Source organism: Mytilus trossulus, chromosome 8, assembly GCF_036588685.1.
Source record: "Mytilus trossulus isolate FHL-02 chromosome 8, PNRI_Mtr1.1.1.hap1, whole genome shotgun sequence".
Lineage (NCBI taxonomy): Eukaryota > Metazoa > Mollusca > Bivalvia > Mytilida > Mytilidae > Mytilus > Mytilus trossulus.
Window position 1 is genome coordinate 63288958 of NC_086380.1, and position 14809 is coordinate 63303766.

The window sequence follows — 14809 nt, forward strand, 5'->3', positions numbered from 1 at the left end:
AAAGCCAAATCAGTTCCGTTGAGGATTTTTATACAATCTTAGATAAAGGCAAATTATCTATGATTAATATCAAATGATCTATAATAAATCACATGAGAAGAACATAACCCATATCATATCATGGTTTTAGAATAAATTTCTTTGTCTTGGATGCAGAGACCCTATGCGTGAGTCAATATGTATACCAAACTATGTTTTCTTTAATAAATTGACCACAATATACTATAACTTGATCTCATATTGATAAGTCTGTTTATAGGTAAGGTTAGCTTTCAAGTTGAATGGTGACATTTTTAAGCTGGTCAATAATATTTTTTTGAAAGATAACAAATACAATACCTCCACGTATAAGCTGTTTGCTTGTTAATTTCGTATTTCGGATGATGTCCAGGTACCGATAATAAAAAAATGTTAATGTTTTGACTAGTTTGTGATATCGAAAACCCTAGTGTTTTAAGTTTCCATTGAAACCAAAATGTCTTATTTTTTAAATCAATTCACTGTTACACAAATGAATGAATCAAACACGTTCTCTATTTTTATGATAATTTATCTTAACAGATTGTTTTCTGGAAGACCCTTCCAATGTTGAGTACATAGAAGGAGCAGACGCAATATTAACCTGTAAAGTCAGTCCTACAAGTCTACCTGTGAAATGGTTTAAAGACGGCAATGCTGTTGAACTAGACGATAATTGTGAACAGTATAATAAAGGCACAAAACACATCCTTAGTATCAAGCATGCTAAATCAGATGACAGTGGAGAATATTGTGTGAAAGTAGGAAACTTTTCCCGAAAACTACAGCTGAAAATTAAAGGTATTTGAGGTTGTTAAAAAACTTAATATTAAATGTGATGTCGTTATATATTATTCAGGTTTGTAAGTGTTATCGTGTTGTATCAATATTGTTTTGTACCAATATTGCTTTGCACCAACCAATGTGGTAATGGAACTTTTTCAAACACATAATTTAAGCTAGTACCCATCGAAGCATCTTAATTCTGAATTCAATATGTTATTTTCTCTTTATTATGATTTCCATTAAAAACAATAATTATTTACTTTATTGATAAAGTCTGTTATGCAATTTGTTTGAGTCCGTTTACACAGAAAAATAAAATAAAAGTAGTAATTGACATGCAAGATCAAGAACTCACTTAAAAATCATTGAACAATAATGTCTTCATCATACGGAAAACAAGCCAAATCCCTTCCGTTAAGGGCTTAGTTTTATACAATGATAGAGGAAGGCAAATTATCTATGATTATTATCAAATGATCTTTCATAAATTAGATGAGACGAACATAACCCATACGATATCATGGTTTTAGAATAAATTTCTTTGTCTTGGATGCAGAGACCATGTTTACCCTGTTGAATTTTACATATCATGCCCGACTATAAATAAAATTTTCTTCCTTACTTACACACTAATATTAACACCAAAATATGTTTTCTTTAATAAATTGACCACAATATACTATAACTTGATCCCATCTTGAGAAATCTGTTTAAAGGTAAGGTTAGCTTTTATGTTGAATGGTGACATTTTATAAGCTTGTCAATATTATTTTTTTGAAAGATAACAAATAAAATACCTTCACGTATAAGATGTTTGCATGTTAATTTCTAATTTCGGATGATGTCCTGGTACCGATAATAAAAAAATAGTTAATGTTTTGACTAGTTTGTGAGATTGAAAACCCTAGTGTTTTAAGTTTCCATTGAAACCAAAAAGCCTAACTTTTTAAATCAATACACTGTTACACACACGCATGAATCAAACACGTTCTCTATTTTTATGATAATTTATCTAAACAGATTGTTTTCTGGAAGACCCTTCCAATGTTGAGTACATAGAAGGAGCAGACGCAATATTAACCTGTAAAGTCAGTCCTACAAGTCTACCTGTGAAATGGTTTAAAGACGACAATGCTGTTGAACTATACAATAATTGTGAACAGTCTAATAAAGGCACAAAACACATCCTTAGTATCAAGCATGCTAAATCAGATGACAGTGGAGAATATTGTGTAAAAGTAGGAAACTTTTCCCGAAAACTACAGCTGAAAATTAAAGGTATTTGCGGTTGTTAAAAAACTTAATATTAAATGTGATGTCGTTATATATTATTTAAGTTTGTAAGTGTTATCGTTTTGTACCAATATCGTTTGCACCAACCAATGTGTTAAAGAACTTTGTCATACACATAATTAAAGCTAGGAACCATCGAAGCATCTTAATTCTAAATTCAATATGTTATTATGTATTTATTATGATTTACCTTAAAAACGATAAATTGTTGCTTTATTGATAGCCTTTTGTATGCAATTTGTATGAGTCCTATTACACAAAAAAAAAGTTTTAGCAGAAATTGACATGCAAGATCAAGAACTCATTAAAAAATTATTGAACGATCATGTCTTCTTTATTTGAAAATCAAGCCAAATCCGTTCCGTCAAGGGCTTAGTTTTATACAATCTTAGATAAAGGCAAATTATCTATGATTATTATCAAATGATCTATAATAATTTAGATGAGAGGAATATAACCCATATCATATCATGGTTTTTAGAATAAATTTGTTTGTCTATGATGGAGAGATTCTATGAGTGAGTCAATATTTATACAAAAATATGGTTTTTTTTAATGAAGTTAACACAATATACTATAACTTGATCCCATTTTACTAAGTCTTTTTAAAGATATGATTAGCTTTCATGTTGAATGGCGACATTTTTAAGCTTATCAATAATATTATGCTAAAAGATTACAAATAAAATACCTTCACGTATATGTTTGAATGTTAATTTCTATTTACGGATGATGTCCTAGTACCGATGATAAAAAAAGTTAATGTTTTGACTAGTTTGTGATATCTAAAAACTTAATTTTCCAGTGCAACCAAAACGTCTTACTTTAAAATCAAATACGCTGTAACTCATAAAAAAATCAAATATGCTCTCTATTTTTTATGATAATTTATCTAAACAGATTGTTTTCTGGAAGACCCTTCCAATGTTGAGTACATAGAAGGAGAAGATGCAATATTAACCTGTAAAGTAAGCCCTACAAGTCTACCTGTGGAATGGTTTAAAGACGGCAATGCTGTTGAACTAGACGATAATTGTGAACAGTCCAATGAAGGCACAAAACACATCCTTAGAATCAAGCATGCTAAATCAGATGACAGTGGGGAATATTGTGTAAAAGTAGGAAACTTTTCCCGCAAACTACAGCTGGAAATTAAAGGTATGAATAAGATGATGTTCTCTGAAATGTTTGTTTGCATATGTTTTTTGTTTTTTTTTTAACTTATATTGATTTGTATCAACAAATGTATTTATAAGAATCCAATCACAAACTTGGCGCTTGATTTTGATTTCAATGCGTTAGTATCTCCTCCTCAGCAATAACATAAGAATAGTTCATTTATTTTGATTTTTCTGTTGATTAAGTTAAAATGTGTCCGCTTATAAAGTTGAATTTAATATTACCTTTTAATATATCAAATAACTTTTTGTAAATGCATGGCATCTTTTTCAGGGCATAATTTTTAGGATTTGTTTGAATAAGTACTAGGTTGAGAATAAAATCTGCAATAAGCCTGTTACGTCGACTTGAAGGATTACAAAATATCAGATAACTGAAAGAGAACAAGGCCTAACGATTTATGTCACACTTACAGGAGCACGGACATAAAGATTTTGGCCCCAGAAAAATAAACAGTTGACAACTATCTCAAATTGGCACATAATGTTTAAAAAGCACAGGGTCAAGAAATATGAATTAAAAAATAACATTTTTATCTGATAACGGCATAATTGCGTCATGATATGTATTGTTTTCACAAAAAAATGAAAAATACAGAATGTATGCAGTATTCCGTCGTTGTTACCATTGTGGAAACATCGTGTGTATCCTAGAAGTAACAAAATAGTTTAAGAGAAGCTTTGTTTTAACCATTGACCTAATCTCACCAAATATAAAGTTGTTTCTTGGGTAAGCACAAACTTTTCAAGTCTATAATTTAATACAAGTTTGATGAAAAACAAGGAAAAACAAGAATTTATATAACATATGCAAAATAAGTCATAGTTTGTTGCCATGGTAACTCATTCAATGTGATTTTTATTGATTTTTTTTCGAAATGCTTGTACCATTGTCTAGGTAGGACAAATATAAGAATGTGTATGATAACTTTAACATTTGCAGTAAATATGGTCAAAATAAGGGCCTTAATGCCACTATTCTTTGTAACTGGAATAAAATAATTCATGAAAACTGTACACTTTCTGTCAAAATTCCTAGTAATCTTTTTTGATTAACACAAAATCATTTACTAATAAGTCATTTTCAATACTTATAACGAAAAAACAGTATTGATATGATATACAACAGTTGATACTCCTTTCAAATTGCAAATTTACGTGTCTTGAATCATAATCACCAAAATTGTTTAATAAACAACAGTTTTTAAGTGAAATGTATGAAACGTTAAATCATGACAAAAGACATAACTTTATAAAAATACATTCTTATTGAGTACTTGTGTTAGAATTTGAAAATATCGGGTAAACCACTTAACTGTTGCAAAGAAATCAGCATTTTATTAACAAATAAGTAACAAGCAATGACCATATCAATGATAAGTCATGTCACTATAAAAAGTGCTGACTAATTTGCTTGTGATACCATTGGGAGTAACATGTTCATCTATTAACATGAAGTTGGTATAAAGATTAACTAAACATTTGTAATTTTTGGTTTTTTTTACAGATTATTTTCTTGAAGGCCCTTCCAATATTGAGTGCATAGAAGGAGAAGATGCGACTTTGACCTGTAAAATACGCTCTAAGGACCAATCTGTAAATTGGATGAAAGATGGAAAAGAAAAATCATTAAACGAAAATTGTACAATTTCCAATCAAGGCACAAAATACCACCTTACAATAAAGAACGTTAAATCAGGTGATAGTGGAGAATATTGTATGCAAGTTGGAAAATTTTCAAAGAAAATACAGCTGAAAATTAAAGGTATTGAGTTTATAGAGCATGATAAGAAACGTTATATTAAATCATATGTTGTTCTTGTATATTCTTGTTTGCAAGCGTCATCGTTATTGCTTTATAGTGTTTTGTACCAATTAATGTTTTCACTTTCAATCCCATAGTTCAAGCTAAAAACCAGTAAAGCATTTCAATTCGTATTTTAATGCGTTATCATCTCTTACTAATTATAGGGGGATGTACATGTTTCTTTACTTATGATAATCATGGGATTGTTTAAACTTTTGTTTCTGAATAGCTTTAGTGATATATAAACAGTAAAATATTTAAACATTTCAATACAATTTTGAAGTAAATATATAAGTGCTGATTACTGGGACCGTCACGAAACGCCTACCAGCAGTGGCATTGAACATAATGATTGTTCAAAATAATTAAAGATATCAGACGTACATCTTAGTACTCTACACTTACACATAGTTTAAAAAAGAGGCAACTCACACGAAAATTTGAAATACATCAAATCAAAAAATTGCGTTCAGGTAAAGAACCCCTTATTTGGCCGTTTTGAAAAATTAAATTAATGTAAAATAATATTAAGTAACATTCATGACATTAAAATAGCACAATTCATGATCTCTTTAATTTATAATCCCATGTACACCATTGTGCGTCAAACATTCAGTTGTTTATCTGTAAATTTTTTGTAACAAAATAATATGGTTATGTGTATGTGATCCTTCATCCATACGCTACAAAAGTCAAAAAGTCTGAAAAGACCAGTTTTTTACTTGATTTTCATGAACTTTTACTCGACATTCTCAAAAAGTATGATGTGTGCCTTAATTTTTCTTGACAAATTCTCATTTATATCAAATTTGTATGAAATTTATTCGTCATATTCTCGACATTCTGAATATGGTCTTAAAATTTCTTGACAAATACTTGACATTTGAATACTGTCTTGAAATTTCTCGACATATTTTCGACATTCTTATTTTTTCTCAGTAAGGCAGTTCAATATTTGTCATTTAAAAAAATCCAGGTGTTTAGTGCATGCCAGAGATTGGCGACCATCGGATAGCTCCAAAATAAATGTGCTATGGTCTCTGGTCCTTCTTTACGAAATGTACATATGTTGATACTATTTATTTTCATCTTGTAAAGTAGTGAATTAGTTTCCAAAATTCTATGGATAATTCTATATTGGAACCAGCAAAGCTTAGTGCTTTTAGTATATTTTGTACACGAAGTGTGTATTTTTTCCCAGTTAATACCAGTCATATTAAGATGGTTCACCCATTTTTCCTTTGCAGTAAATGTAACATATTTTTTATTCAATACTCCGTACATTTCCTTTGAGCCTTTTTTTGATTCAAAAAAGATAATTATGTTAAAAGGTAGTACTGCATGATTTTTTTTTCCACTCTACTTTAATATTGATCGTGTTTAACTACTCATTAAGCGAGTGTGCTATTCCATAATAATGTAAAATATTTGGCCTAAATTTATATAATTGTTGGAAATTTTGAAATGACATAACTTTTCCCTGGTCATCTAACAAATCTTGCATTGTCCAAATTCCGCGTTTGCCCAGTTTTTATAGTAGACTCTTGAACCACCAATTTTAAAGTTTCTACCTCCCATAAAAAATACGATAGAATTTCATCAAAACATCTTGTTTTTCTAATTTGATTAAGGGTTTTCCAAGCATCAAAAACCTCTTGCCAAAATTTATTTGATGACCTTTTAATATGCCCAATATAACTTATTTTAATCAAATTTATTTCACTAGAAGCCCGATTTCAGTCTGAAACGGCCATTTTGGTCTGATCACATCTTGATTGACTGGATTTACCGCTAGAGAAATTCGGCCAGATATTTCAGATCGTTTAGTCGCCGTTCAGATCGATAGCCTCATCAGGTAAATCAGTTCGTTAAGGCGTATCAAGACGGAAAAGACTGAATCATCTAGCGGGTTGTTTAGACCCGTTAAGACCGTGTCAGACCAAAACAGACCATGGATACAAAGTTACGTCAAGATGTTGTCAGACCGTGTCCAGTCGTGTTCAGATTTTAATCATTTGGACACAAAACGAGTGAAACTTTCCCATTGTTTATCAGGGGTTGCTCCCCTTTTAAAAATTAAATAAAAGTTAGAAAGAAGACGGTTTATGTTAACTGAAAGTCTACCGCGTCCCTTTAATCATGTTAATTAAATAAAAAAAATATTCAATTTGAATTCTTACTACATCCTATTTAACATGTTTTGTATATATTTTAAAAAATAGCTCAAAGTCATACTGCTGAACAAACCGCCGCGAAATGACTAAAAAAAATTCAACAGATTGCCGAAATAACATTTATTTATTGAATGTAAGCACCTGAACCTTTATATTAAAGGTTTACAAGTGATTACAATACATGTTTTTGCAATTACAGACTGTCGTGGGTGGTGAAAAATTTGTCATGTTGACGCAATAGATCATTTTTACACCCGTATTAAATAATTACGGATGTCGGCCGTGAACACACAGGCACTTGTCTCAGAAAATAAATTTCCTATAAACCTTATTATAATAAGGTATATAGGATTATTTTTTTTCTGAGACAAGTGCCAAAAAATTTCCTATATATAATAAGGTATATCGGAATTTTTTTTTCTGAGACAAGTGCCTGTGCGTGAACACTTGGAAACGCGTGATCATTTAACTTTTAATGTTGGCTATATAAATTGCATTTGAGTGAGGCAGGGAAAAATATATATATATAACTAGAATCTATGTCTTTTCTCGTTTTCCGTTTACTGTCATGCCATTGTCCGTTCATTTTTGCCAGACTCATGCGTTTGACTTTCCATCTTTATTTTTCACTTAGTCTATAATTCGAGAGCCTTTTATAAAAAAAAATATTACACACCAGAAGACTGTTAAAAGATAAAGTTTGAATATTATAGCAGAAAAAGGCCAGTGTACCTGAAGTACATTTGAAGACCAGGTTATATATATTACATGAATACAGCATAATAAAGCTGGTTTAATTTGAATTACTATCCATTAGGGACATTTTCTGACGATAATTAATCAAATCTGACAAGTTTGATTAAAAACGGAAAATAAGCCCGTAAACGATTTAACGTTACCGTACCCTCTTTACTTGTCACATGTCGGCATCTTCAAATGGCAAATTTATTTTACACAAATTCGTTGACATGCCATGATGGTAGATGGACACTACAGCACAATATAAGCTGAGCTGGAAATTACAATTGGTGAGTAGAAATGAATAATATTTTAAAACATGCCTATCAGACATGAGAATAATCATTGATCCGGCCAAGAGTTTGAAGGAAAGATGTTTACATTTGTTACATTTGTGCATACAGGTATGAATTGACTTTCTAATACACCACATTCTTGTACAGTAACTTGTTCAAAGGCAAAGTAAGAATTTGGGCTTGTAAAAAAAATTATTCCTGTGATTGGACCTCCCCCCCCTTTTTGGAAGATCAATGCATGATTTGAAAAAGGTACATATAAACTATGGTTTAAATCCTCCCTTTTAAAAAGGGCTGGATACACACCTGTTTATTGCCTAAACCATTGTGTGTATTCACAATGGTTTGGTTGGGGGGGGGGGGCCTATTACCAGACCTAACCCCCTGATGGAGTAACCCTAGTCCAAATAATTATGACGTCTGGCAAGGCTATTTTATTTTTTTTCTGAGACGTTGTAGGAAGGCGTCCCAGAAAAAAATTTAAATAGCCTTGCCAAACGTCATAATTATTTGGACTAGAGTAACCCTACATATTCATATTTATTGTATGTTTAATAATGTATTGATAACTGTCACGTCCTAAAATTTGCATGAAATATCTGTCACTGGATTTTTTATAACTCATAACCAACCAATCTTCACATGTATGTTACAATGATGATGCACCTATTTATATAGCCACTGGTGGGTGATGTACAATAATTATAATTTATCACATATTTGTTATGAATACCTTCAAGGCTTGGGTTTGCATATGCAATAACCTCTAAATTGCTGGGGGCAAAAAAAAGAGTATATTGATATTGTGCCCTGATTCCAAATGATGTGACAGCATTGCGTCCTTAACGACAATTTTTTACACTTTTGTGATAAGAAATTTAAGATAATTTTCCAGGCATGTTTCATTAAATTGCAGGCGCGGATCCAGAGGGGGGTTCCAGGGGTTGGAACCCTTTCTCTTTTTGAGGATCAATGCATTTGAATTGGGACATGTAATTGGAACCCCCCTTTGTCCTGGTTTTCAAAATGGCTGGACTCTCCCCTGAATTGTTATCAATGATTTGTTTTGCTCTAAATTTTGTAGAACTTAAATATAACATGTTATAATCTATGCATACCATTGCTTTGTCATGTATGTAGTAATATTCTACAAATTCTATTTTGAAATAAAAAAGTATTAAAAGAATTTGTTGAATTATTATTACTACAAATATCACAAATCAAAGACATGTAGTTACTGTAAATTCAGAAATTATTGCTTGCAAATTATTGCGAATTTTTCATTTTAGACTTAAATGCGATTTTAATTTTTACGATTTTGTGAAAAATCCTTTTTAATTCATATAAAATATCATAAAATGTGCGTTTAAGTTATTGCGTTTACAACTCAGTCGCATTTTTCGCAATAATAAAAACCTAACATTAATTTCTGAATTGACAGTTGTATATAAAATAGTATTAATGCTATTGACTTATTTAATTTTATACATGTTATAGAAGTCGCATGTAATACAAGTTATAAATACTTAATTCTTAATGTAAATTTTTTTTGTAGATAAGATATCACATTGGTTTGAGCATGATTCCCAGCAAGATTATGAAGGGGCATATATATCATATATACATAGGAAATATATAGTGTCACTAAATTACTCTCGTACGGTACCTCACCTCTGTAGCTGTAAATTGCGAAACGGTGGATTCATTCATAATTTTGAGTTACTTATTGCAATTGGAAATAACGTTGATAAAGCTAACAGCATTATGCCATGATGTTGATGGGATGTTCAGATTGGACAAAAAGGAAATTGTGAATTGAACAAATAGCAAACTTGAAATTCATAGGAAAAAAAGTAGGAAATTGGAATAATGAAAATTCATAGTTTCAGTGATTATCTTACAATCATCATGATCATTGTCAATACTACAAGTGCATCATCATGATCATATATATCTGAATTCACCTTGGATAATTATACATTTAAAATAAGAATTTGGATATAATAAGAATTTCTGTGATGGCGTTGCTACTGTTGGCTTCATGTACCACCAGCTGGGAGTGTTAAACCTTTTTGACCTTTCGTGAGGGTCTGTCACGGTCCGTCACAATTGTTTAGTGCCATATATGCATGATTATGGAATTTTCACCAACCTAGACAAGCTTTACAGCCCTGGCACGGTTGTTGGTTGCACTTAGAGTCAAATGACAGCTTGCTGTATACATTTGTAGTTCAAATAGTCTGAATGAATCTACATGTATGGTGACAATCTTCTAAATTACTGTTCATTCTGAAACTGGCATTTTATACTAGTACATGTAGTAGTCGAACATATTAAACAATACATGTACTTCAAAGTATCAATTTATTTTGTCTCGCCTTACATGAAAGTCATGAAAGTTGGTTGTATATATGCAAGAAATATGTATTACAGTCTTGGGGTGATGATGTAAGCTATTTTTAATAGAGCTTTAAATTAATAAAAGCTAAAAGAGCTGGTTCAGGGAATGAGTGTAAAATATACTGTTACATTTTATTACATGTAATTGGATACATTTTATTGTATATGAGTACCTTGCAAGGTCTACTTGTCTATCAGGTTAGGTTGACCTGACCTTAATTTTATTTCATGGATAATCTAAGTGATTTAGGTTATTTCAGTTTAATACAATGTTAACATGGTTAGGTTTGTTTCTCATATACTTCGTAATGAAATTAGAGACTGGAAATGGGGAATGTGCCAATAAGACAACAACCTGACTACAGAGCAGACAACAGCAGAAGGTCATCAATGTTTGAATTGTTTCTCAGAAGCTGTAAGCTACATTGAACATGTTGGAAACAAACATAATTTTTGATTTGCCTAAGGAGATATGGTATCAGGGGTGAATCCAGCCATTTAAAAAAGGGGGGGTTCCCAACCCAAGACAAAAGGGGGGTTCCCAACCCAAGACAAAAGGGGGGGTTCCAACTATATGTCCCCATTCCATGATCGTCCAAAAAAGGGGGGTTCCAACCCCCTGAACCCTCCCCCTGGATCCACCACTGGGTATGAATTTTGATGAGACGACTTGCATTACTTAAACTATAAACCATGTAGACCAAGTGATTTTCTTTTTAGTCACTATATAATAGGTCACTGCACACCCTTCAGCAAAGACCAAAAACTTAAACTTCATGATGAGCACCCTATAAATGGCTCTGCTTGGAAAGAGCTAGGCTTCTAACAGAGTTAATGTAAAAAATTCAGACGAGAACCCAACAGTGATGACAACTTGATTTATACTAGTATACATGAGCTACAAACAAACAAATATGTGATAAACAGCAATCAAAAAAAACACTACAGACAAAAAATTAAGGGAAGACTATTTAAATATAAAAAAAGAAGATGTGGTATGATTGCCAATGAGACAACTCTCCACAAAAGACCAAAATAACACAAACATTAACAATTATAGGTCACCGTACAGCTTTCAACAATGAGCAAAGCCCATACCGCCTAGTCAGCTATAAAAGGCCCCGATAACTATAAGAAAAAGTAAAACGATTCAAACGAGAAAACTGACGGCCTTATTTATGAAAATAAATGAACAAAAACAAATATGTAACCAAGGATTTGTATAGTGTCTCACTATACAAATCCTTGATGTAACACAAAAACAAACGACAACCACTTAATAACAGGCTCCTGACTTGGGTTTATTTACTTTAATGTAAAGTAAATAAAATTAACTAATGTCTTGTACAAGTATTACCCTGACGTTCCGTGAAAATTGTTTTCAAAAATCTAATTTGTCCATAATTCTTTTATGTAATAAACTTATTTAAATAAATTCAGACCTTCACCTGTCTGATCACCAGCATGGCTAAAGGTATTACTCCCAGATGTATTGGCAGGTGACACCTCCAGGTATTCAAGAGATTTCCTGTCGGACTTGCAAGTTCATGCATCATTTCACTTCTGTCAGTGTACACGACCGAAATTTTGAATCTTTCCATTTTAAACTTTCAGGTGCGTGTCCGATAGTGATACACTAGTCATTACTGTTTATAAATAACATTTCTGGTGTAAAGAATATTATTCATAAAAAATTAAATAATTCCAAAAAAGAGATTTGATAAAATAAAAATTTGCTTACACATTTTTTCCAATGGTAAATTTGGGGAAATGTAAGTACTCGTTGTCAAAAGTAAAGGCCAGTTTGAAACATACAAGAAAAATTGATTTAACAAAAATATATATATACGCACTTAACGACCATTCTTTTATACGCCTTGATAGAAAGTTACGGAACTATAGATAGTTGCAATTTAAAATTATATACATTTTTACATTGAACATAAGAAAGAAATAAATTGAGAATGGAAATGGGGAATGTATCGAAGAGGAAGCGGAAGGTCACCAACAGGTCTTCAATGCAATGTAACGAGAAATTCCCGCTCCTGGAGGTGTCCTTTAGCTGGCCCCTAAACAAATATATTCAAGTTCAGTGATAATGAACACCATACTAATTTCCAAATTGTACACAAGAAACTAGAATTTAATAATACAAGACTAACAAAGACCAGAGGCTTCGGACTTGGGACAGGCGCAAAAAATGCGGCGGGGTTAAACATGTTTTTTTGAGATCTCAACCCTCCCCCTATACCTCTAGCCAATGTAGTAAAGTAAACGCATAACAATACGTACATTTAAAATTCATTCAATTCAAGAAAAGTCCGAGTCTGATGTCAGAAGATGTAACCAAAGAAAATAAGCAAAATGACATATAAACATAAATAAACATGCAATTTGCCCCCTCCCTTTTTGGGAAAAAAATTGGTTGCTTATATAGGGAATCACTGAACCGTGAATGGAGCGGTCCCTCTCTTAGGTCAGTCAGTGGGCCATCACTTACGAAAATTCCTGGGTCCGCCACTGAGCATGTTATCATGGGATGTCGATGGACTATTGTATACCAAAAGAAGAAGAAGAGAACCAATTTGAATTAAAAACAGGTCGATATTTAACCTGCTCTGGTTCGTCGAAGTAATGAACAAAGTAAAATCACAGATGTGCTCCACAATAGATACTTATCTCACCCACTTTGAATTCGAATTATACAGACGTCTTACCCATGTAAGTTTTAGTCCCTGTATAAATGCTTTTAAATTTAGCATTTTTAAACCACCCTTATAATAATCTTGACATAAAAGATCTCGATTGATCTTATCTGGTTTATAATCCCAGATAAGAGGATACATTTTATTTGTTAAATTACGTAACATATTATCATCTGGACTAGAGATAGACAGAAACTGATGATTTAATTAAGCTATGACCAAAGTTTTTAAAATGGTAATCTTTTCAAAGAGGGCGAGATACTGTTTTTATCATTTTTTCAAAGTGTTGTCTATAATATATAAAACTGGCCAATAATTTAAATTAATCATTCTATCTAGGTCGACTGAAAACGTCATTCCAAGCAGCTTAAATGTACTGGAGCCCCATTTCAATCCCCACTTTACACAAAGGAGTAGGTTCAGTAAGACGCCTTTTTGGCCCCAAAATATAACAGAATTACACAATTGTGAAAATGTAATCTTCTATCTATCTATTTATTGGAAAGTAGAATGTTTGTGCTACATAAATATGGGCTGTTTTTGACAATACAATGCATCTATCTCTGGTACTAGCATTATTAAGTCGTGCTAAATGACTGAAATCTTCACAATTTTAGCATTTTAGTTACATTTTAAATCTTTAATGAAAGTGGCGCAGCATTCGTGTTCATTCATAATATTGAAATGTAAGTTGTGTTTGATGAAAATATATAACATATATAAAGTTTTAGGATGAACACGGATGCGGCCACTTTCATTTTTTAATTGAATCAATTGAAATAGACACCTGAGTGTTTAAAAAGTGTCCAAAATCTTTCGTTAGATGAACCTGAAATTTGAGGCCAATATCGGCTCTTACCAGACCTACTCCTTTGGTCCTGGCTATGTTTTTTGCTACCTATCCAAAAAACACTTGTTTTTTTCTATATTAACCTCAAGTCCCGAGATTTCAGCATACAATTGGAGAATACGAAGAGATGCATCGAGCGATTCTGGCGAGCCATCTAATTTCAATGATGTATCATCTGCATATTGAGAAAATACACATTATGTATCATCTATAGTAATACCCTTTATCTCCTTACTATTTCTTACCAAAATGCCTAGTATTTCTGCACATAGCAAGAAAATATAAGGGGATAAAGGACCTCTCTATCTACAGCCTCTCTCTATAGTGAAAAATTCTGACAGACAACAGTTTTGTGTCACCGCAGCTGTTATATTGTTACAGACGGTTTTAACCCAGGATATAACGGATTCACGAAAATTAAAACATCTTAATGTATCATAAAGAAATGACCAAGATATTGAACCGAATGCCTTCTCAAAATCAATCAGCAGGAGAATTCCTGGAATATTATTTTCTTCAGTAAAATGTAGAATATCATATATTAATCGACAATGTTCGCCTTTA

The 14809-nt window shown here is 31.9% G+C and overlaps 2 protein-coding genes and 1 long non-coding RNA gene across 7 annotated transcripts in view; 2 read left to right on the top strand and 1 right to left on the bottom strand.

The window, feature by feature from the left end:
• Positions 1-14809, bottom strand: part of LOC134681246 (acyl-CoA dehydrogenase family member 11-like) — a 533340-nt gene that overhangs the window by 423389 nt on the left and 95142 nt on the right. The window lies entirely within an intron of this gene.
• On the top strand, positions 164-7472 carry LOC134681489 (immunoglobulin superfamily member 22-like). Its single transcript, XM_063541126.1, has 6 exons — positions 164-167; positions 562-819; positions 1825-2082; positions 2998-3255; positions 4783-5040; positions 7456-7472. Exons 1-6 carry the CDS (start codon positions 164-166, stop codon positions 7470-7472), a joined length of 1053 nt encoding a protein of 350 aa, XP_063397196.1.
• LOC134682034 (uncharacterized) lies at positions 7949-10647 on the top strand. Its single transcript, XR_010100767.1, has 2 exons — positions 7949-8284; positions 9846-10647. It is a non-coding gene; the product is annotated as an uncharacterized LOC134682034 (long non-coding RNA).